The 25,232-nt window shown below is 40.6% G+C and overlaps 1 protein-coding gene and 1 long non-coding RNA gene across 2 annotated transcripts in view; both read right to left on the bottom strand.

Annotated features, from left to right (window-relative positions):
- The window catches only part of CEP85L (centrosomal protein 85L), a 131,822-nt gene extending 118,203 nt beyond the window's left edge, over positions 1-13,619 (bottom strand). The window contains exon 1 of the mRNA XM_079299315.1: positions 13,592-13,619. Within this exon, the coding sequence (XP_079155441.1) occupies positions 13,592-13,604 (13 nt within the window). The 5' untranslated portion in view covers positions 13,605-13,619. The remainder of the gene's footprint in view (positions 1-13,591) is intronic.
- Positions 13,620-17,251: 3,632 nt separating this feature from the next.
- On the bottom strand, positions 17,252-21,827 carry LOC306798918. Its single transcript, XR_013773511.1, has 2 exons — positions 21,774-21,827; positions 17,252-17,456 (listed from the first exon to the last, which is right to left on the bottom strand). It is a non-coding gene; the product is annotated as an uncharacterized lncRNA (long non-coding RNA).
- Positions 21,828-25,232: the final 3,405 nt, after the last annotated feature.

Raw genomic sequence — 25,232 nt, forward strand, 5'->3', positions numbered from 1 at the left:
GCCTGGAAGGACACATGGGAATATCAGTGGGAAGGCAGCAGTGCTGCCTTTTTGGCTGGTGCACTCCTGTTCACTGTGCTATCCATCAAGTGCAGCATGAACAGGCAATGCCGTGCAGCTCCCCAGGACACTGCAGAGAGGAGGGAGAACCATCAGAGAAAATTACATCAGCTGTCCTGCAGAGCATGAAGAGAGAGCCAGCAGGGCCCAGTGCACCTTCCTTTATGCCATCATGATGCCATTTGATGGAAACCAGCTGCTCTGGTTGTGTTCTTCACACTATACCCAGCCCTGCCACCAGAACATGCAGACGAGATCCAAGTGTCTGATGCTGTTATGCTTTTCTTTGTTTTCAGTAATTTCATGTACTTATGTAGATTGATGTTCTTGTAATTAAAACAAACAATCACTATCAACAAATCTCTCAGACCTTTAACAAAATTTAAACTGTTTTCCATAAGCTAAGTCAGCATTGACAATGCAGTATTAAGCCTAGTAAAAAAAGACTTTTCAAAATGTATCTGCCCATTTCACAAGTTAATATATCTGAATACATCTTTAGTGGCACTCCATCTCTTGTTATTCAGAAACTTCCTGTCAGAAATAAATCCTCTTGGCTTGCTTTACCAGAGGAATTGCTGCATACATGCCAAATCAACAAATCACAGGGTAATTCATAATGATGGCTTAGCAAGTAAGTGATAGCAAGTGTTGCATGCATCGGAGGACTAGATAAATCTTAGAGATGAGAGGGATAAATGTTCAACCCCTCATTCCTAGATTTGCATTATTAGTGCCCTTATTGATGCCTAACATCAGTGGGATAACACTGTTTATGTTAGGTTTTGTTGTTTTTTTTCCTGAAGAAAATAAATCAGGATCAGTTTGGATGTGGCCTTGTTCTCAGTTGAGACAGGTGGATCCCTGGCTGTCCTAGCAGATAACCTGTTCCCTGAGCTGCACAGGGTCCTGGGGAAGTCCCTGGCCCCAAAGCTTCCCCTGTGCTGCCTCCCAGACTTATATTGTAGGGGAAGAGTTGCCCTGTGCTGCCTGGATGCCCACCACAGCATGGGTGGCCTGGCAGCAGACAGAGCCAGCAGGAAGAGAGCCACATCACGAGTCAAGTCAGCCCTGAGCCAGGCTGCCTCCCCACTTGCTTCTTTGCTGAGCTTGAAAGCAAAATGGACATCTCGCTGTGGAAAACCTCTATGCCAGTGCATCAAGCATTCTCCTGCTGAGGATACCTGCCAGGAGGCACCCCAGCACTGCTCCTGCTGCCTGGCAGAGCCACTGAGGCACAGAAAGGTGTCCAGCCAAACGAGGGACAAGCTTTACCCCCGGAGCAGTGGGCTTTCTGATGGGATCATACTGCTCCTGGGCCAGGAAATGCCTGGGAACAGTGTTCTTTCTCCTTAGCTGCACAGCTGCACTTCGTCTGCCAAACTGGTCTGTCTCAAAAAGTGATTGTCACAATAAATTCTCCCAGGAGGAAGAGAAGTTTTTTTTATGTGTAGTAAGATAGCAAAGCATACAAACAAAAGAGATTTCACAAAAAAAATCTATGATTATTTTTCTGGAGCACACACAAAAGCTGCTGTGTTTGGCAATTAATTTAACAGTCACTTGTTTTGTTCAACTCTTTACCTTTAAATAACACTCTTTAATTCTCCTGTGCTGTTTTATCTCCCTGTTCCATGATGCTTCTGCAGGAAAAATTACCTCATATATTTGCACCTCCCATATTTGCACACTGTAAAGTTCATAATTAGAAAATAAACAGGAAAAACCACCCTTTGAATTTTGCACAGACTAAAGCATCTCTCAAAACAAGAGCACTGAACAAAACCTTCCTGCCATTTTATTTTTTACTTCCAGGGCCAGGTTTGGAGCATTTTTTGTACACATATCAGTGTACAGTACAGGAAGTGCAGAAAGGCAGGAGCTGCAGTGTGCTCAGTAGTGGTAAGATTCTATGGGTCCAATCTAGAGAAAGCCATGCAGGAATCCTAAGAAAGAAATGTTGTTTTACATGGACTACTTGTCTTTTGTACCAGTAGCTTTCTAGTTTCTCCTCTTCTATATTTTACATCATTCCTGTTAGTACTGAGAAAAAAATCAGGCTTAGAATCTAAATCCTAAGACTCCTGTAAAAGTTTTGACACAGACCTGCATGTAAGTCTTTTGAAGCTAAACGTATTTCTATGATTCTGTCATTTTTATTCTTTGCTCAATTCTCACCTTTTACTGTGTTCTTCATAAACAGTTACACAGAAGTGCAGGGTTTGTTTTACACCTAAAATCAAATTTCATTTTCTGCTGCTTCAGAAAAGGAACAGACTACTTGTGCTGAAAATGGTCTCCTCTTACAGCCTTTGCTTCCCCAGCACATTTCTATCCCGAAGCAAAGTGCTCTGCCATTTCTTCTGTGTGATCTGAGGTGGTGAAAGTGCTTTGTTATCCAATTGCCAAAAAACCCTAAGCCAGCAAACCCAGGGATTTAAACTAGCTCAAAAAGAACTTAACAAACCAGACGCCTGTGGAGAGCTGCTCCTCCTCCAAAGGATTTATGTCTTTCTCTACAGATCACAAAAATATGTAATGGATCAAGAAGATAACCACAACTATAAAGAGAAAAGGTATGTACCCTTACATCCTATTCTAAAATGTCCTACATACAAAACTATTTACTGTAATCACTACATGAAACATTCATTAGTTTTGCACACTCTTGTAGGAACACTAGAAAACATTTTTCCACATTAAACAATGTTAGTTTTCACTTTTTTGTCCTGTAGCTAGTATTTTATGGGTTTGCATGCTGAGTCTCTTCTTTAAAATTCTTCTGTGCAACTTGATGACAAGTGTATAATATCTTCACAATGGAAGTAAAGCATTTGAAATCATGGGGCCATATTCTGCACACACTTAGTCTACTGCAAATCCCAAGTAAATCTGCTGACTTCATTTAAACTAGATTTATAATGAAATTCAGAAATTGACCCGTACTTCCACTGATTAAGCTTCAAAGTCATTTACTTATGACCTTTTCTGAGTACAAAGACATTTTAGAGAGTGTTACATAAGCATCTTGCTAGATACAGTACAACTTCAGTTAAAAAACAATGATGGCAACAATTAAAGTTTCTCCTTCAATCTTCTTTAGTACTGCTGGAACAAGAAAAAAATATTACCTTTTTCTGAAAGCTCTACAATATTATTTTCACTTATGATCCTGTTCTCTAGCTCAAAGAAACACAAAAGGTACATGTAGAAAAGTTACTTGGTGACACAGTTAATCCCCTGCAAAACATTTTTTTCTTTTTCTTTCTTTTTTTTTTTTTTTTTTTTTTTAATTTAACATTTTCTTCAGCACCCTCTCATATGTTTTGAAGAATACAGCTTCCAGCACTTCTCAAGGAACTAATCTACAGACTCTCCAGGATCTCAGTATGCTGACTTGGGAACTGTGAAATAGCAGCCCAGTCCAGGATGGTATCTTAGTGAAAAATAAAAGTAGGAATGAAGTAAGAAAAACCTCAAACCATAAACCAAGATGAAGCCTTTGAGATCTACCTGAGACAACACCACCTCTGGAATTTTATTGTTTTGCACTACCCCAAATGTTTTCCCTCTGGAAAGCACTGTCCATAGCCTCTGTCATGGAGCACTGAATCCATCTCATAGCTTCACTTGGTGATTTTTAGACCCACCAAACATTCCTAATAGGATAGACAGGCCTGGAAGTTGGGCTTGTTTTTGGCACCACACCCGCACTGCTCATTCAGAGCTGGGAGCAGTTGGGATGTGGAGTTTTGCATTATCAGTGTAATTGTGCTGGGGTGTGCATTCAAGCAGAGGTTGCACAGCACAAGGTTTGCAACATGTATATAGAGAGACCACACAGATCATTATTCCTACATGTAAATACAAGCTGCATTATCTCTTTTTTTTTTTTTTTTTTCAGTTATTGGTAGCAATTTTTCAATCTGTATGGAACATATGTTGAACTTGGGAAGTCCTTTTGGCTACATGGAAAAGGAATTACTCATTTTGTTATGCTTCCATTCAGGCTACTGATCACGTCAGGCTCATCAGAATCACAGAACAGGCTGTGTTGGAAGGGACCATCAAAGATCATTGAGTCCCACTCCCAGCCCTGCACATCATTCCAAGACTTTTCAGCCATTTTCCACGGCAAAATAAATTCCTGCTACTACAAGCCCATGTGCATTACATATTGTGTGTTTTTACCCCTTCACCTCAGCATTTACTTTTACCATGCTATTTAATTTGGTCTCAGCATTAATGCACTGCAGGAAACTATTAACACATGAAACCTCCCTTTTCACAGATATGATCTCCTAATTAAACACAGAGTTAATTACCTCAGCCTTTATAACTGTGATTAATTCCAACAAGTTAACCTTTATTTTCCTTCTATGCTCAACCCAGGATACTGCTTTGGGTGCTTGCTTATCCCACTAAAACCCTCTCCCTGAACACTGCCTCCAAGCAATGGCTCGCCATAAGTTTGGGGAAGGAGGAGCTGGTTGTCTCCACAGAAGCTTTTTGTTCTCTAGCTCTGCAAGTCCTCCAAATCCAGGAGCTGGGGCCAAACAGAATGGGCTGAAGAAAGATGCCTCCTATCTCAGCCTCATAGTTATTTCTTCAAGTCCTGGCAATGTGAGCCAAAAGTTGCCTGACAAAATAAGCAAGAAGGGCTTAGAAAATGTAAATGGCAGATTGCTCCAGCCAAAACACAAAATACTGCTGGAATATTGGTAGAAGAATTGTATCTCATGTGCAACAGGTGCCCTGAATGTGAGCTAAGAAAGACTTGGAACTTGGCCTTTGTGTGTCTCTACTTAAGAGCTGCCAAGCTCATCTGACAGAACACCTACAATGACATGACCAATTCAGAACTACAGAATCATTTAGGCTGGAAAAGACCTTTAAGATCATCAACTACAACCATAAAGCTAACCTTGCCAAGATACCAATGGAAATTGATTACGTTTCAATTAGTTATTGTTATTTTTCTGCTTCTATTTTGAAACCACTTGGAACTACCCACTGCAGCTGATGCCTGATCACAGCAGAACTACAAGCTCAAGCAAATTAACTGAATCTATGCAAAGGACTGCTGATGGTTTAAGTTGGGGTCTGTCTGCAGTGAGTAATGCAGTGTGCATAGCCAGAGTGGGAATTTGCAGCCCACAAACTCATCTGCACAAGGCCTTTTCATCGTCACTGGGAAAGCAGACTAAGTTACTGTCATATACATTGTATACCAAAAACTCCCATAAAGAATATAGTTCAAAGCAGCTAATGAACTGTATATTCAGATCCTAAGTGAGTATATCCACTAAGTGTCCACTTATTGTTCCATGTATTAATAATATACAACCTAAATGAGAAACCGTATGAATTGGTGAACCCTGTGTTTCCTTTTGTGTTATGGCAAAAATAAAAAAAAAAACCCCAGAAACAATAATAGGTTGAGGTAGCAATGGGAAAGTGGGGGGACTTGTACTCCAGTAATCTACACAAGCACTCAGTTCTTCTCCCACCCAGCTTCTCCCTCTGCTCCCCCTGCATCAGAGCTCAGTGTCTGCCCCATGGCTCAGGTGTCCAGCCCTGTTCCCTGGTTTGGTCACTCACTCTCCTGCCTCCTCAGGGCTTGCTGCAGCCCAGCAATGGCCCCAGCTGGCCCAGCAGAGCAGCCTGTTTCCTGCACGCCTCCTGACTTTCCACTGAACTGCCCTATGATCATCACAGTTAAACAAATAAGAGAATTTTCAGTTTAGAGAGTTTAATTATCTTCGGTTTAATGCTTGTCAGAAGTCTTTTCCTCCTGATATAACTGATGTGAAATTCCAGGAAATGATCAGTTAAACCCAAGGAGATCTGAGTGGACACTTGTGCTGGCTGGACACACACACAGAGCGTCCAGCCAGGACAGTCCCAGAACACATCACCATGTTAGAGCATGCTGCTTGAAGTTTTTACAATACTGTTTTCTGCCATATTCTAATTCATAATATGCAATTTTTCTCTGTCTCCCATATTTGTGGGATCCCACAGGTTCCTGGCCCTGTGGGAGAAGGGTGAGGTGGGTGCCCCACACTCAGTCACAGAACCATGGAGGTGTTGCACATGGCTCCAGCCTGGGATATGTGCCTCTGGATGCCAGTCCAGGCCATGAGTCCTGACAGAGGAAGTGTGGCCCTTGTGGCATCTGCTCTGCTTCCCAGGCTTAAAAGCAGGGAATGAAAGAGAATAAAACCCCTCTCAAAAGCAGACTCTTCCTGACACCCTGTGTCTGTATAATCTCAGTCTCTTGGCTGGGGTCTGTGGAGTAGTGCCAGCAGGAATAGCAACACAGGGTTACTCTTTCCCACCACCTCCAGCAATACTGCTCACCAGAGATGTGTTTTTGTCACATGTGTAAGATAATTTCCTAAACAAAAGATTTAAATACACGTTACTAATCTTATTTGGATTCTGCCCAGAAGAACTAAACAAAAGCCTTTTAAATAATAAGGTAATGATAGCAAAATCATATTATTGTATTTTAGAAATATTTATTCAAAGCTGTAAGAAAAAACCTACTCAAAATATTCAGGCATGTACCAGCAGTTCTATCATTTGGGCACATATTTTATGGGGGTTTTTTGAGACTAACCCTTTGATTATATATATATTTTTTTTGTTCAGTTTCCCATGGCCTGGCTGTTTTTTCCCCATTCCTTGCCCCTCTGTGGGTAATCACATTCTCTCTACAGCTTCCTCCTCACTCCACTTGGATGTCCTCTTCTGGGGTCATGCCTTCACCTTCTCACCATCTGCCTTGCTTGGGTGTTTGCTCAGAGAAGTTTTTCTTGTTATGGGACCTCTGAACTGATGCCCCTCTCTGCACCCCTCCAGCTCTGCCTCTAGGAGCTTTGGAAAACTGAATTAATGAGTGTAGGCAGCATAATTTTGAAAGGTGCCAGGCAATTTACATAAGATGGAAAGACACACTTTTACAGCATCAAAGCCTCTGCAGGAATAAAGACACCTCTTGGCCTGAAAACAGAGCTCTTTTACAAGAGTTTTTGTGCCTAACCTTTTATAATGTTCTGTTCTTTAAATTACAATACAACTGAATTCTCTTATTTGAAACACTGAGTGAGGAGGCTGCTATTTAAAAGGGGGTCAGAAAAGGTCAACCTGTTTCCCTGAATGTCCAGCAGAAGGACAGGGTTGTGTCCTACAAAAATCAGGCCAGTCCTGTGTCCAGGAGGCTTTTGTTTCCTGCCTTTATTCTTCCACATGACGTGCATTTTACGTGCAGGGTAGCTCTCCAAACACCATTTGGACTGATTTGTGCTGCTATTCCATTATAGGAAGTGGTGACTGCTGTGCAGAGTGTTTCCAGCAGATTAATGGCTGGATGGGAGCAAATAGTGATCCATAAGTAAGGTGAAGGATATTAACTCCAAGCAGTCACTAAATCTTTAGGAAATGCCCTGACCTCTGTTGGTTATTGCTATAAAAACTGGGAAAAAAAAAATCCCAGGCATTTTTTATCTATGACATAACCACCACTGGTATGCATAGAATATATATTAGTAAACTCTTTGGCTCTCTCTGTACTCTAGTCATCATAAGTTGCTGTTTTAGGAGAAATACATGCTAATGTGCTTGGAAGGGTGAGGGAAGGAAACCATAATTGCTTTGAAAGCCACAGTCAGAAACAAAAGCTCAGTTCCTCATTTTTGAAAGTGTCATTGCTTCCCTTAACAATACTTTTTAAATTCTTACTGTTGTTTGGAACTTTAGGCTCCAATCCTTGGAGCCATTTACTTCATTGCTTCCCCTGGGTAGCTCCTGTTATTTTTATCTTGGAGGATTCACCAAAGTGCAGCCGTAGGGTGTTTGTGTCATATGTGTGCAGAGGAGGAAATGAGGGCAGAAATGATCATCAGCATTTGGAAGGGATGCTATGGCACAGACAACCAGCAAACAGCTCTGGATGTAGCTGGTGATGGACAAAGTGGGCGAAAGTCCACCTCTGCTTAAAGAGGGAGTTATAAAAGTGAGAAGCTTGAAAGGAAAGTAGCTACATCCACTTAATTCTTAGCACTTCACTGAGGTCTTTATCGTGCAATCTTTTCTCCTGTATGCATCTCATCCAGTGTGTGTTCCTCCTACCAATGCTTTATGGACATTTTATTGCTTTTAAGAACCTCTCAGAAGATTTACTCAGCTTATGTGAGGACTAACAAGATTTCAATGCCCTGTGTCCTTGTTCCTCACAAGACATCATAGCACAAACTATTCCAAGAAATTATTTCAAAAGGGGATATCATGCTGTTGCCCATAAATCTAAGGACAGCAGATGGAAAAATTAGAACTATGATGACATTAAGTGAGACAAGTTAATTAAATAAGGCAGAGGAGTATTTTAACAAATGCTATCCTGCCACACAAGTCAGCAGTATATTAAAGATATTGCTATTGTATTTTCTTCAGAGTCAGCAGCAGAAGGAGATGGAGGCAAAAGCAGTGCCTGAAATTACTTGGAGGATGATCAAAGCATTGTTTAGTCCAGCCCAAATTTAGGTGATTTACATGATACACATTGGAAAATACCTTCTCTTTAAAAGCTTTGGTAGCAACATTTTTGATGGAAAGCAAACTCTAGGTCTGTATTATTAGAGCAACTTTTGTTACAGGGTCCAGGGAGAATTATAAGATTTTACAGATCTGCTTCAGTAATTTATAGGTGGAACTAAATTGCAACATATGCTGCTCTTTCTATCCTTTCTTTGTTAATCCTCTTCTCTGCTTTCTCAAGACCATCCACAAATGCTAAGTTCACTGACAATGAAACTTGAATTTTTACAGGTGCTGCATGGACTTAGAGCCATAGAATAAGCTGAGCTGGAAATGACCCATCAAGATCCTCAAATCCAACTCCCAGCCCTGTGCAAGTCACCCCAAGAGTCACACCCTGTGCCTGAGAGTGTTGTCCAAATGTTGCTTAAATTCTGTCAGGCTGGTACTGTGACCAATTCCCTGTTCCAGTGCCCATTAGTCCATGCATTCTCAGGGAAAGGGTAACCTGTAAACCACAGGTTGAAAGTTGGTAATCTCTTCCTCTGTAGAGACCTTGCATAAACCAAGAGCACCTCCACTGTACAATCCCTCATGGTTTCCTTAAACAATTTCTTCCTCTGTGAACAAACTGCCTTTGCACAAAAGATGATCCACCTCAGCCACAGCACTGCCTTGTTACTATCCATGTAATTCCCATTTCTCCATTGCCTCTGTTTTTGCTAGGCTTTCTACATATTAATCAGCACTTCAACTCACCAGTCTGCAGAAGCTGTTGCCTTTTGTCTTCAAACCTTTATTCTCTGTGTTCACAAAACAAATCTTACCCTTTCTGCCATTATAACTCCATTAATTAGTTCCTCCAAGAAGGCCAGGAAAGTGCTGAGAGATAACAGGCACCCTATTTACTTCTAGTTATCACCTTGAGCAAATTGCTTGGCCTGTGTTGTTTGTCAAGACCACTGGTCTTACCACAGCTGAGAGGTTTCTGGGAGCCAAGCTTATCTGCATCCACTGATTCCACAGCAGTGCTTTGTGAACTACAAAGTGCTTTACTAAGGCAGACCTAACAGCTCAAAGTTGTTTGAAAAGGATCTAATTTCACTGATCAACCATCTCTGGTGACTTGTGCACCTTAGCAGTTTACTTTTCTTAGGCACTAACAGCAGAATTTACTTTCCTCATTCTTTATATAAGAATCTTTTTTTTTTTTTTCTTTCTGCATATTATATAGCCCATGTACCTTCCTGAACAGACCAGCTCCTCTTCCCCTGGATCATTTTGCTCAGAGCCATCCAATCTTTGGACCTTTTGTTTTCACTGATTTTTGGATGGCACTCAATTTCTCTGCTACAGTGCAATCTTCCTCATCAGACTTTTATATTTTGAATATTATCTTGTCTTTAGAGTGTCTTTTCCTGAGACCATCAGATATTCAGCATTGGTGTTCTGAGGTTGGCTGTGTAGTGCTTCCTTAGTCCTTACTACTTTGAATATCTCTCTCACCTTGAAAATCTGAAGATAATTCTGCAATGTTTAAGTTCCTAAAAAAACCAATTTATTTCTACTTTATCTGTTTGCTTGCATTTTCTGTAAAGTTTTGGGGGGTTACCCACCCATAGTGTGCATGATCCTTCAGCATGTTCCCTGCCTGTGCCTTTTGACAGGCCAAGATATCTTCTACTATCAAGGGTACCTTAATCAATTTCATGGCATATTCAAGATAGAACTTTTTAAGGACCTCTAGATATTCTTCTGCATTTTGTTCTGGCCTTGTGCCAAATGCTTGTGGCTCACCATCTTCTCACAGTCCAGTTTTGTCATCTGGCATGTTCTATTAATGCCTTGATTTCCCCTCACTGATTGTGATGCTATGAAGCCCCAGGAGATTTGCTGGAACCTTTGTCACTGACATAAACAAGAGGCAATTAGTTTTAGGGAAGAATCACTCATGATGCTATCAATACCGGACGGATTTTTTCAGGTCAATTTTCTATTTAGTTGGAGCACAGTAATGCACATGTAGATGAAGTAGAAGCTTTTGAAGAGAAACAACCATTCACTTACTGGGTTTTAGCTTTGGTAGCAGCTACCCCTGCAAGCTCTCAGCACCTGCAAAGTTCAAACAGCACATGGTACACAAACATTTCTCTCAAACTGCTTTCTAGACCCCTGGCAGCCATTTGGTCTCCTGAAACATACAGATAATATGAATTAATTTCATATAGATGAGGCACACAACAGACAGAGAACAGCTGAACTCTGAGCGCCTCCAGAACCTTTGTAAGTTTCAAAACAGAATCTGTGTGTGACAGTCAGGAGGCTTACTAACACCAAAATTCATTACCTCATTAAAAAAAAAAAAAAAAAAAAAAACCAAAAAAAAACCCCAAAAAACCCAACAAAAAAACCAAAAAACCAAAAAACCAAAAAACAAAAAAACACCCCAAATCAAACCAAAAAAACAAAACCCAAAAAAATCATATAAATAAAACTTCAGAGAGACTTTGCAAAATAAATAAAAATTTTTCCTCTGTATGCTACTGCTCTGTATAAACTCTTAGCAGAAGCATCTAGTTCAGAGCAGGCATGAATTTTATGAAAGGTAGAGCAAAGAATCTAAACTTACATGCACTGTGATACAAAATCCATTTTGTGAATTAGAGGAGCACTGGGCAGAGAAAAGCACAGAATCATGTGGCAGACCAAATGCATTATTTATTATTTAGTAGGGCTTCTGTAATACAATTCCGTACATTGACTTATTTATGAAGTGAAATAAGAAAGAAATTTTATTCTTGTGTGAATAAAATAAGGTTTTATATTCAGCTACTACACCAGCAAAAATTGAAACTAACAAACATGAGCTGAAAAGATGGCATAACGTTCTTAGCCACTGCTTAGGAAATACTGAGTGGAGCACATCAAAGCAGATGAAGGAAGTTGCATATAGTAATGGTGAAAGATGACACCCAGTTTCTGGTTTCTTAGGCCTCCAAAGAGCTGGTGCATTAAAGGCAGCAGAAGTGAGAGCTCCCTTTTGCATGAAACTCACCCTCCTGCTGAGCATTGCTGGCAAGCCATGCACACACTGCCAGGCTTGGCACTGGCCGAGATTTGGGCTGGCACCACCAACGCTAAGCTACAATAACCCTTTAAAATAAAATTTGCCACCAGGCAGCAGGAAGGTGACTCAGAGTGCAAGATCCTGTTCTCCACACTTGTCTGACCATGAGATCCTGCTGGCACTGTCAATGGTGATGCCCATGAGCACCAAATCTAATGGTAGTTTCTCTTGCACTAAACCTTTTAGAGACTCACGGGAGACATGGGTGACAAGATGAATAGTGGCTTGAAAAACACCCTTTCTATTCTTCACATCAGAGTGTCCATATAGTGTCTGTGACTCTCCTGGAGAGCAGCTTTCTGGCTTCCCACTGTCTGTCATTGTAGTCCTAATTCTGCAGCTGAAGAACCTCACAGTTCACTGACACAGAGTGTGATGCCCAAGGGCTGTACATTTCTCTTTACTTGGTCTCAGAAATGCAAACTACTCCCTATTACTAAGGCTACCATTATAAGTCTCTGCATCTTGCAATTCTTCACATAAACTACTGGGACTGTCTTGGGCTTTCACATGTCATTTCATGATTTAAATAAATGTGTTTAGGGGAGTATTTTACTTTACTTTACCTTAAGCATAATGAATCCTTAAAGTGATGCCCAACAAAACCTGAAGAATCACTGATGAGCATACAGATACATAATTTATTTTCTCTATTATTCACTTCACAAACTAAAACATAATAATTTTTAATCTCCCTTTTGTTTTGTTTTTTTTCCTTTGCCATTTTTCAAGTTAATGGCTTTCTTTCTTTTTCTAGAAGTGACAGCAGAAGATTTGCTTGAGTAAATGGAAACTTAAAAACAGATCAGACACGTTACAGAAATTAAAACTTTTTGGGGGAGTGGAAAGAGGAGTGCCACAATTGATTTGTCAGTTTTAAAAGCAGTGGTACATGGCATCAAGGGCTTCCAGATGGTCAGACACAGAGGAAAACTCGGAGTGCAAAGAACAGGCTGAGGCTCTGCTCTTCTGCAGCCTGAGAAGAACGGCCCCTCTGTGGCTTGCTCTGTGCTGGCTTAGTTCCCACATCACCAGCAAAACAACTGCCTAGCAACTCAGCTTTTCCCACAACATTTCCTGTGTGCCCAGAAAAAAAAAAGGATAGCACCTAATATTCCCTCTGGATAATCCCCTTGCTTGAGAGCTGTGTCCAGCCCTCTGTACACATGGGACCTGTAACCAGCAAAGCAACTGCTGTCGTGACAGAGAGGGCAGGCAAAGACAAGCCAGTCCCCTGGTCCCTGCTGCAAGTTGTGCAGGTTATCTGCTCATCAGACAGACAGAAAACTTGCTGCTTCCCTCCACTGCAACCTCTACCCAAACAAAGGCAGGAAGCCATGGCTGTCAGCAAAAAGGTACAGACATCCTTCCTATTGAGAACCCTGTTTTGTGAACTGTGAGGGTGCTTCTGGCACACACTTCACAACTATTGGGAGAGTCTATCTGAAGGTGTACATAATTCAGCACTTTAAAAAATACAGTGCTGGCTTGAGCACGTGAAATTGCTTTTTTCAGTTACTGCCTTTAAGAAACATTTACAGTCAAACAGCAGATTTACTAATATTCATATTTTCTTATCTGACATCACAGCTGCAGCAGCATCTTACAACTCAATATTTAAGTCACTTCCCTCACAGTTTCAGCACCAGTGAAAAAAGAGCTGCCTTGAATCTTCTGCAGCTGTTTCTGAGTAACTTGCTGAGGGGACCGCAGAATACACAGTTTTGCCCATATGTTCTCTGGAAGCACAACCTTCCTATATATCCTATCCCTGAGTTTGAGAAGCACTGTAAATAAGCTCTAACCAGCATAATTAAGAAAGCACTCTTAACCAAACACACAGAAATTAGGGCAGCAACTTACTTGCCGTCTTCATAACTTCCTCAGGAACATTGTCTTTGCAAATGAGTGCAACAGGAAACTGTGGTGATTACGGGAGAGCTGCACGACTGCAGCTCAAACCACGGACTGCAAAGTGCACAGACAGCCAGCTCTGGATTGGTAACAACAACAGGCAGCCACCTCCCCTTCTTCTTGTGCTTTGCATGTAAATCTTAAACTGACGCAATGTGGAGAGAAGGGACTTTAACTAAGATTTTGTAGAAATATGTCTGTGAAAAGGCTTTATTACTCAGAGCTCTGTCCTCAGAGTTGCAGTGCTTACCTCTGAGAAGTGCTGAGACCTCCAGGGGAAAAGCATCCTAGGACTGCTACTGTTTAACACTGGTTTATCTGGACAGGTGTTTGTGGTCTTTACTGAAGGCAACACTGACCTTTAGTTCCTCTTTGTCACATGGGGATGAACTTGGACCTCTCCTGCCCTGCCTTTTGCTGCAGTGTGGTGAAGATATGCGTGCTCAAGGTTGAACAGGTCCACAGACACCTCCACATGCCCTTGCTTTCTCTGCTGAGGCAAAACATTGTCCCTAAGTTAACCAGGACCCTGCTCCTACCTTCTTAAACAGGGTTCCATAGTAGGGCAGACAGCCCACTGAGCCCATGCCAGTGTCCCACAGCCTTTTAGACAGGAACTGTAAGCTCTTTTTTGTTTCTGAGTTAGCATCTGACAGATGAAGAAAGCTGCCACTAATATCCAGCTCACAGAAATATGCTTGTAAGACTGGGAGCTCATGGAAAAGCTCTGCTAGCATCAGATACTGCAGGCATGTGGCGTGTCTTTGATAACTGTATTGCCTCACCAGGGTTTAAACTTTCAGCTCTGCATTTTTGTCGGTCAGTTTAGCACCCACTGAATAGTTAGATAAGGTAGAGATTAGCAGCAAAGCAACAAACTATTAATGCAAGTGGATGAAAAGTTGACAACTAAGTTGTAACTGCAAGAACAGTTGAAAAATCTTGCAGAGATGTGGTAGCAAAAGAGATGTCAGATTTACAGAAAAGAGGAGTTGTACAGGGCTGCTGAAGGGCAGATCTAGACTACAGAAACTGTGTTTCTGAGTCAAGAAACTTGCAGAATTCCTCAGGAACTGCATCTGACGCTGCAGGGCTGGTGAATAGGGAAAAGCGTTTGTCTGCAAGCTGAGTCAGCTCTGTGGCACAGACTCCAGGAGGTCCTGCTTACACAGCCACATGTCAGACTGAAACTCACTGGAGACACACATGTGAAAGGAAACATCTGTGCCAGCAAGCCAGCAATGCTGTCTTGCCCAACACAAGTCAAAAGGCGTGGAAGAAGTTTTACTAGCTTAGGTGAAATCCATCTGGTTTCCTTGCATTTTTTCCTTATAAACATAAACAGTCTTTCCTTGCTGCATCTGCAGGTAGTCTGAACAGCAATGCCTGGAAAAACATGGTTTGAACTTCCACAGAACCCCTGCCTGCATCAAGCACACCTGCTGTGTGGGTTATTTGACACCCTAGGTGATTTTGCCACTTTTTGAAGAACCTGCAAATGCAGACTAAAAAGGAGCATTTCCCCCCACCTCTACTACCACCTTATCAGCAGATAACAGTAACAGATGATTTGACAAGGACGGTGGATATTGCTCCCTGGCTGAAGTGAAGAGGCTGGCCCCTGACAAGTCAGACACCTCTGTAATTGATCCAGAATTAAAGGTCCTTTTGTCCTTGAGTTTCATCTTCCATTTCCTGTCTGGGTTCTTCTTAATGCCTTAACCCACTCCTTGCTTTTCAAGTGCCTCTTCACTTCCCAGCTTCTTCACTTCCCTCTTATTCCTAGGATCACACAACAGTTTTGGTTGAAATGCACCTTTAAATGTCATGTAGTTCAAACCCCCTGAATTGAGCAGGGACATCTTCCACTGAATCAGATTGCTCAGAACTCTGTCCAACTCAATCTTGAATATTTCCAGGGATGGTGCATCCACCACCTTCTGAGAAATCAGTGCCAGTGTTTCACCATAAAAAAAATTATTCTGTATATGTAATCTAAATCTATCCTCCTTCAGTTTAAAACCATTGCCCCTTGTCCTATTGCCACAGGCCCTACTAAAAAGCTTAACCTCCTGCCTGACCTCCTCTTACTAAGAAGATTTCTTGTATGTAAATGTACAAATTTCTTTAAAAATTAAAGGCCTTTTTGTATTTTGATTGTTTCCCTTTCTCTCCATATTGTTCCCTTCAGAATGAACTGTATAATGCAATCCTTGTAGTTGCTCTCTCCCTTCTCTCCTTGCCCCCACCTTTTCCAGGTATAACCATAATTTCCCTTTCTTCAGTTTAACATTGCTGACCCTCTGTGGAAGTTCATTCAGCTGTCCTGTCCTCTCTCTCAGCCCATCACTCTGGCCAAGGATTACCAGTTACTTTGAGCTGTACTGCTGGAATGTGTCTGACCTGCAGTGTGAGAGGGGAAAGAGGATCCAGCTGCAACGTGCTAGGGACCAGCTTCCCAAAATAATCCTGGCTTTCAAATGACTGGCTTTCTATTTAACTTCAGAGTTAAATAGACTCCTTGCATGAAACCCCCAACAGCCAAAGGAGAAGGCACCAGAACTGTTACAAGCAGTTCAGTTCACAGGGAAGAGATGCCAACACAGCCACAGAAGAGGCACCAACTTTGGCCTCAGCATGGGATGGGTTCTCTTAATTCCTTGTGTAGAAAGTATTGCTCTTTGCATTGAGTATTTACACATTTACTGTGTCTCTTCTTGCTCTTGATGTTTAAGCATTCACCTGGGTTTGGGGAACCCATTTACTGTTTGGATATTTGATGAGTCACAAGAGTAAATGGAAGAACCTAAGTCTTCTTTTCCTCCCCCAATCTAGACAAGTGGTCTAGTCATAAAGTTATTGTCTTTCTCTAATTATTACATTAAACTGTCCCATTTTGCAATGAAAATGTTAAAATTACCTCCTATAGCATTATGTAGCTAATTTAAGCATTCATAACAGATGAGAGTTCAAAAACTCATGACTAGAAAATGAACTTGAACTTACACAGGTGTTTGAACTATTGTTTAAAGGGCAAATTATCATGCACATTGAACCAAATTAATTGGATACCAAATGTACCTGGTCTTAGCATTGAGTTCAGTGTATATTTGCTTAAAATAGAGATCTCAGTGTAGCATAGCTACATGCACTAGGTAGCAACAGACTGTGTACAAAACATACACTTAACTCCTGAGGGGACTTCACTGCTGAAAAATTGGCATGGAGGAACTCCTTTTTGTGCTGTACAGAAGTCCTGCAGGGGTTTTGAAGATACAAATTTTTAACTCTGATACCCACGTCTTTGTGTTTCTGATGCAATACTCTTGAGGCTAAATGAAACTGAAATACATTTCCTTGCTAGGAGATACATCTTCTCATGGGATTAATGGGGTTTAGGCACTGCCATTTTCTCTTGGGATCCAGACAATTGTTCAGATAAACATTGCTAAGATAAATATTGATCTAGCTACCACTGGCTGCACTTGGGTAATGTTAAGACATTACCTGCCTGTGGATACCCTCCACTGCATTTATACAACTCATTTCCCTTGGTGAAACACCTTGTTGTCCTCACCTAAATAAAGATTACTGCAAATACAGCCAGAACAAATGGAACAAATTCTTTGGAACAATTTTTTCTTTGGAACAAGTTCTTACTGTTCTCTGAATGTTCAGATCAGTTAAACCAGATCTGGAGCTCAGGTCTATAATTTCCCTCTGGAAGCAGAGACTGTAGAAACTCACTGGATGCAGAGACAAATATCTGTGGACTAAATAATTACTCCAAACAGTCTGCACTAATGAACACTGCCTGAAACAAAAGCAAACCACAGGAATTCATATTAAAATCATGGTTCTCCAGAGCTAATAGTAATATCTATAGTAAATAGGTGTTTATATCAGTTTTCTTTTTGAATGGATAAGGAACTGTTTTGGAGTTCAGCCTTTTTGTTATGTGAATTTCTTTCTTTACATTAGCTATTCTCATTAATAGACACATTCCTGAGCAACATTTGAAAAATACAGTTATTGCATTGCACTTTGTTTCTTTAACTCAAACCATATGGGTTCAGTGTGGGGGAAGAGACAAGGATAAGTTTAAAACTAAACAGCATCAAGTCCTGCACTTTTTTAAAAAGGGAAGGATTTTCATTTGAAGTGCCCTTCTTAAGCAAAAACTGCTGAAAAAGATATGAATCACAGAAATGGTTCAGGGCTTCTCCTCCATTTATGATAAAGATTTGTTTCCCACAGTATAATTGCTAGTTCTTTGCAATCAATAAAAGACACCTCCTCTATAAAGTCAAAATTGATTTTTGGGGAGTTAAAAGACAACATCCAAACAATTCCTTGTCATCTTTTCAGAAAATTTATTAACACAGCTGGAAATAATCATTCATTCAACAGGAATCCCCATAGTGCATCTTACAGGAAAAAAAAAGAAAGAAAGAAAACCAGTCTCACTAGAACAATTCACAGCATTGCAAAGGAATAGTTAAAAAATTACAGTGACTTTTAGAAATGTGGCCACACTAACACTGTGATGCAGAAATATGTACAATGCAAAGAAAATAACTCCCATTTCTTTTGTTTATCTCAGCAAGAACACAAAATGTGAATGTCAGATTGTTATATTTCTGTAATTTCACTTTGCTGGTTGAATATCTGTTTATTTTGACCTTTTTCAGCCTAAGCACAAGCTCAAATTCCATTGATTTAAATCATGTCTTTATACAGAAAGTTGTCAGGAAGGGCCACACTTCTGTGATTTTGCTTTCCACAGACTTACTGTTAATTGTATTGTTTTCACTGACAACTTAAGCTTTTATAAATTTCTTGAGACCTGTGGAGACCACATGAGAAAGGCGGAACCATTGATCCTACTCCACATTTTCTGTGTTGAAAAAAATTGTTAATTTGTTTTTTTTCACTTGCAATTCACAGAAACCAATGCAACTCACATCATTCCCCAGGTTTCTTTTGAGTACAACTTCACTTGAAAGACATACTTGATTGTTATGGGCAATTTGTGAAAACTCATTGAAAATTCAGGTACCAAAGAGTTTTGGCAGCCCATACTTGTGCTTCTTCCTATAATATTTGATTCAGTAGAATAAACTTCCTTTTAATGGGAGGAAAACACAGAACCTGAATTGTAATGATTCAGGAAAGATGCATATATTAAATAGCACTCCTTTATTCACATATGTGAGGGGTTCTTTTTATGTATGGATCTCCTTAAGGACTTATAAAATGGTATGGAATTGATGATAACATCAGACATGGACATGAAATTTGTTTCAACATGCATATCTACTTCATCTGATGACAAAATGTTACCTACAGAACATGTTCAGGTGCTGGAATTTTTTTATGGTGTAGGACATCCAACAAAAATATAGGTAGGATCTATTATCATATATATAAAAGCTTCTTTTTAGGAAATGCAGAATTTAATGTGAAATGTGAATTTAACATGAAAAGCTTATGGTTCAGTTAAACCCACTCCTTCTCTCAACCTACTACTTTTGTCAGAACATAGGTCTCCAAAGAGATGTAGCAAAAATATTTACAGACATAGAAAATCTTAACATTACAACATTTTGTATTTCTAAATCCAGTCATATTCTATATTTCTCTTTTCCATTGAAGGGCTACATGGCTTTTGCAGAATCAGGTCTTCAGATAACTTTTTATCAGTTAACAGTCTCAGATAAAATTTCCACCCCAAAGTTACATCCTCATAAAACATTATGATGTTTCTGTTGTTATCTTTCATCCAAATTTTCAGTCACATTCTCTTTACCATTGTTCTCTGAGATTCTTAGCATTGGACAATAATGCTCCAAAGTGAGGTACTTTGAATATTAACAAAGGATCACACCAAGGATTTAAAGCATAGATCACTGGAATTTTGGCATCAGTATCTTGCCTCCCTCATCCACTAACTTCCAGTGACAGCAATTTCTGTTTTTTAAAGCTGCACTTTGCATTTCAAACTCATAGTGTATGCTTCAAATTAAGTGAAAGTTACTCAAGTGACAAAAGGTTTTAGTACTAAAAACCAGCCCGAAATGATGGCATAAATTGCTGTGCATGATCCTGCAGTGGCAAAGATGAAGGAATCCACATAAAAAGCAGTCTTGCTGCAGCATGAAGCAGCTTCTCTCTGTCAGCATCCCAGCCCATAATATTCCAGTATTGTCTGCTGCCATGGGTTTCCCTAAGTAAGAGGCTGACCCTTGAAATCATAATTTCTCTGGTATCAATATAAATTTATATAGGAACACCTATCCAGTCCAATTCACTTTGGGCCTGCCAGTTATTGCATTTCAAGGTAGAAGTAATGCAGAAAGAAAGAAACACAGGGTGCTGTGACAATCACTGGTAACCCCCACTGCCAACACTTGGCTGTAGGGTCTTTTTGCAATTGCTGGGAAACAATTCAGGTTGGGAGTGCAGGAACTTCCTGTCAATTTTTTTTACCAATTGTAAGTTATTGATTGAGTGAATAAATAGAGAATCACAATAACTGACTGTTTATTTATGGAGAATTTTTTAGTGTGAAGTAAAATCAATTGCAAAGCAATGGGCCATGAAAAGAAACTAGAAAGTGCAGGAAGTGGGAACAGTAAGAAATGTGGATGTTGGAGTCAGTCAGACTCAGTTCACGTTTGGTATTGATGATCTTAAAAGTCCTTTCCAACCTTAATGGTTCTGTGATTCTATGTGCAACTGCTAGAGACAGGCACTCTGCCTGAGGGCAATAAAGTCCTCAGAGCTTAATTATAGATACAAAGAAAGACAGGAAAATTAACTACTTTTAACTACTGGACATTTACTTTTGTGGTTACTAGTCAGTGTTCACTGCAGTGTTAAGCCCTGTAACATGGTCCAAGGATACCAGGAAAGGAACTTGTAATGGATATACCTTTAAATTGTTTTTTTTAGGAATTACTGCACCAAATCCACCTGAGCAGTGGAGGAGAAGCCTTGCAAGAAGCAGTGCAAGTGCAGCAGTGACCCCAGCCAAGCTGCCTTTGGTGCCCAGTGACTCCACAACAAACCCACCCCACCTGCTCCACCCTGAGTGACCACCACAGCCAAGGGAGCCCAAAGCCATGGAATAATTGCACTCAGTGGGCATTTGTGGACATTTTATGGATGTTTTACAGGGGTCATCCATAAACTAAGGGAATGATACCTGTGTATTATACCAAAGGATGGGAAGGGCCATGGTGGTTAATGACAATGTGTTAGATAATGTGGGATCTGACCATGATGCAAATGGTTTGGGTGGAGAATGCAATGGTTTTGGCTGGGGTGGATTTAGTTTTCTTCATAGATTGTAGTGTGAGGCTGTGTTTTGGATTTGTGCTGGAGTCACTACTGATGATAGGTGGAATATTTTTGCTATTGCAGAGCTGAGCTCACACAGGATAAAGACCTTTCTGCCTTTCTCTCCACCAGTGAGTAGGCTGGGGGAGGACAAGCAGTGGGGATGGGACACAGCTGGGACAGCTGACCCCAAAGGACTGAATGGTTATTCCATGGCATCATGACCAGCATATAAACAAAAGGGGAAGAAGAAAGAAGGGGCAGGGGACACATTCAGAGTGATGGTGTTTGTCTCCCCAAGTAACCATTACACATGATGGGGCTCTGCTTTCCTGGGGATGTCTGAACACCTTCCTGCCCATGGGAAGTGGTGAATGAGCTCCTTGTTTTGCTTGTGTGTGCATGGCTTTTGTTTCATCAAACCTTACCTCAACCCACAAGTTGTTCTCATTTTTACTCCTATGATTCTCTTTTCTATTCCTCTGGATATTTGTGGGGCCATTATTTCTATGTATGGCCAAGAAGGATCATCAAATTGAAATGCAAGTTTCTTCTAAAGAGAGTCCCACATTGGTGAAATCCTTTCATCATCTGGTTCAATGGCTAGATAACAAAAAGCCCATACCCAACAGCTGTAAAAGCCACATTTATTCCTTAATGGATTCCCTGAGTCTGAGGACCTTCTCTGTAAACAATTTTACTAGTAGTGTCATAAGTAAAACAGTGCAATTTGGGAATTCTTGTTCTATACTGACAATTTGATCAGAAAAAGGACTGTGAAACAACTTACCAGAGATGATATAGCAGGGCAGTGATAAAAACAACCATGACAGGAATCAGGTCTGCTGGTCCCTTCCCTTCTCTGTTTCCTAGAGCACATGAATGGACAGGTTTATTACCTAGGCATTTGCTTGCAGACCAATTATTACTGCTGAGTCCTTTAGAAAATGTATCAGCTGTTTAAAATGTACCAACTCTGTACTACCAGAAAGAGTTACGTCTGCATGGCACAAAATGAAAAAGACTATTCTCTGTAGAGGCTCTGGTAGCAATTGCCCAGTTCTGCTGTCAAGGTGTGTGTTGTTACTCTCTGGTGTGACAGGGCTCTGCAGGACATTGTCTGCTGTCCCAGGGATTTCAGGGTGGGAGTTGCTGGGATAGACACGGGTCTCTCCTCTCTCACAGGTGAGAACCATGTTGAACTTGCTGGAGTCTAAGACATGCTTCAAATCAGAATTTAGCCTTTGCAGTAAATTGGGCTGATGTGTGGGGCAGTGGTGTGGTTTAATCTAATCATTGTAAGCAAAACTTGGTTGCAATCACACATAGCCTGAGCAGAAAAACTGAAAGGAAGAGAGAGGAAGAAAGAGGCAAGAAGGAAGGAGATGTACATCAAAGAAAAATGGCCATCATAACACATGTATTTGTAAGTAGGAAAAACTGGAGCCAGACAAGAAAGGAACCACAAAGATAAACCAGAAGCCAAATCCTGTGCTTGTAAAAAAGGGCAAAAATATCAATATTGAACTTGTGTGTCCATGTCTTCCAGCTGCTGGGCTCTGCCCAGGAGGAACTCATGGGATGGCAGGGGTGCAGCAGGAATACCTGCTGTGCCAGACCCAGCAAAGATTCCCAACAGCCTCCTTCCCACTTCCTCCTGCAGCTCTGTGCTCCATTTCCACTTAAATATCAAGTGGGGGATGTCACTGAAGCTATTGCAACTAATTACAAACACAAAGATGATGGGATTTTCCATGAACAGCCTGGAAAGACCAAAGCAACATTTGTTTTATTTAATTTAAAAAGCTGTTATTTTTCTCAGTTCCAGGAAAACTAAAGTGATGGCAAGAAATGTGATGTGCAGATTGCCTGAACTGGTGTTAATTATTTTTTAATCACTGAAAATTAAATTAGGTTTTAAATAGGCATTATTAATTCTTGTCTGGGTTGTCCAAAGACAGTGTAACAAGCTAACAGATACTGAATTATAATTACAAGAATATATAATTATATCAATTTTAGAGACTCTAAGAAGGATATATTGGCTGTTCAATACAGAATTTGTTCAATTTATAGCACAAATTATTTTACCAAAACAATTTCTAAAATTATTTAAAATGTTATCTTTAATCCTAAATTATTCTGTTTATTTCTTTTCCTTTTTAACTACCTTGAAGGGTCTGTTTCCATGTTTCCATGCACTGTTGTCATGGTTTAACCCCAGTCATCACTTAAAGACTTATTTTTCTACCAGTTTTACAAATCTCATGTTATTTGGTCATGACCATCAGGAAAAAGGCATTGTTAGGATACTGATAACTGCAGCCTAGGAAGGTTTAGTCAGCACAGCTTGTGTAGATCCATTCTGCTCCATAGCTCTTCCATGGTCATAGAACTTTGTGGAGTACATGGATGCCTGGATTAGAAAATCAATCCCATTTTAATTAAAATAATAACTCTCTTTCTAATGGCATTAGATTATTGTATTTTTAGGGAAATGAACAGCAGTCTGCATCTGGTTCCACAAAAGTCAGTGTCAGTATTTAATACCAGGTATAAGAAACATACTGGTCAGACTCAAGTAATTCTTAAATCTCTGATTATAGTACAGTTGAACAAAGATAAGGAAAAATTACATATTCAGGAGATCCAGTTTTTGGTGCTTTATCTTCTTCAGACACTGAGAAAATGGAAAGAGAATAAGGCACAGGAACTGCTCCCAAGAACAACACCCTCTGACAGTGCCTTTCATCTGCTCTATGCAAATAAAGATCAGCCAGAGAATGTGAGAGCTGATCTCCCTGGTGAGCCTGGTATCAGCTGGCAGCCACCAAGGGACCCTGGTTCATGCCTGGATCTGAGGGTAAAGTAACAGTAAACACTCAGTGCTCTTCCATGGGATGCTTGGGATGGATTTTCTCTATGAAGTGCCATTGTGATACACCTACTAATTCCCTTCTGAGATCTTGGAGAATGCCTCCACAAATTTTGTTCTCTGTAGAGGGATTAAGAAGAACCCATCTAGATTTCTCTTGTTTCCCACCTGTACCACACTATGTCAGTAATGTCACACAAGCCATGATCCAAAGTGCTTTGGCATCAGCTGACAAATTCAGGTGGATACTCTGCAAAGACTTCTGTAGTATCTGGGCAATAAAAGTAAGAGGGAAAAAAAATGGGGGGAAGGAGAAAGCAACCTTCTTTCCTCCCATCACCAATCATACATCACTGCTGATCACCCTTAAGACCTGGAGAAAAATCTGCAATGAACTGGGCATTGTGTGGAATGACACTCCATCTACAGTGGGAAAGAAATATCCATTGTCTTGTGGAGTGCCAAGATGCCAGAGGCATTCTGTGTGACAGACTAAAGCACTAATTTTCTCTGACAAATCCCTCTGCAACCATTGCAAAGCCCAGCAGAGGCCAGATGAATATCTAGGAATTCTGCAAATTTTCTGATCACTATAGGTCTATTTAACAAAATACAAAGCCTTCTGAATTCCACATTTAAGGATACAAGGAAATTCTCAGAAGATGAATAGGAAATACTGCTGTGAAACAGATACAATATTGAAAGTAGGCCAGCATTAAATTCCATCTGGGAAAAAAAAACCAAAAAAACCAATAAATTCCTACAAGCAGAAAGAAAATGGAAAAGAAACACTTTTTTTTCTCTTTAAAAAAAGTCCCCTAACTGCTGACCTTGAGTTTCACTGAAGATGTGTGAAAGACAAGAGAAGAAATTTCATTTAAACAAATATAAAGCTGATTTGCAGCCCATTTGCTGACAGCCCTGTAACAGTGTCTGGCAAACAGACCCCAATCTGGATAAGAAATCTGTTTGATTAGCATGGAAAGATGGCTACAGATGGAAGTGGCTGTGTGGAGGAGCCCAGCCAGCCAGTGACAGGGTTGCTTTCCTTAGGAGGTCCAAAGCTGGAAACAAAATGATGGGGCCAAAATTTTGTTTTGCATCAAAGCATGTCATGATTTTCAGCCATCTGCACCCCACTGCTCTCATGAGAGACAGCAACCTTTGACATGCCAGCTTTTGCTAAAAGAAGAGGAGTGGCTAATTGGATTCCTAATCCATTAATACCAATCTTTTCACTGAAGTGCCAGCAAGCGAGATCTTTGCTTCCCCTCCTGCTTTACTTGGCTCTGTAAAACTGGAGCACAGAGTTGATTGCTGCTGCTCTCACTCCACTGGTGTGATCTCCAAAGGCTCTGCATAACCTGAACTGAT

Source organism: Erithacus rubecula (assembly GCF_903797595.1).
Source record: "Erithacus rubecula genome assembly, chromosome: 2".
In the NCBI taxonomy this organism is placed as follows: domain Eukaryota; kingdom Metazoa; phylum Chordata; class Aves; order Passeriformes; family Muscicapidae; genus Erithacus; species Erithacus rubecula.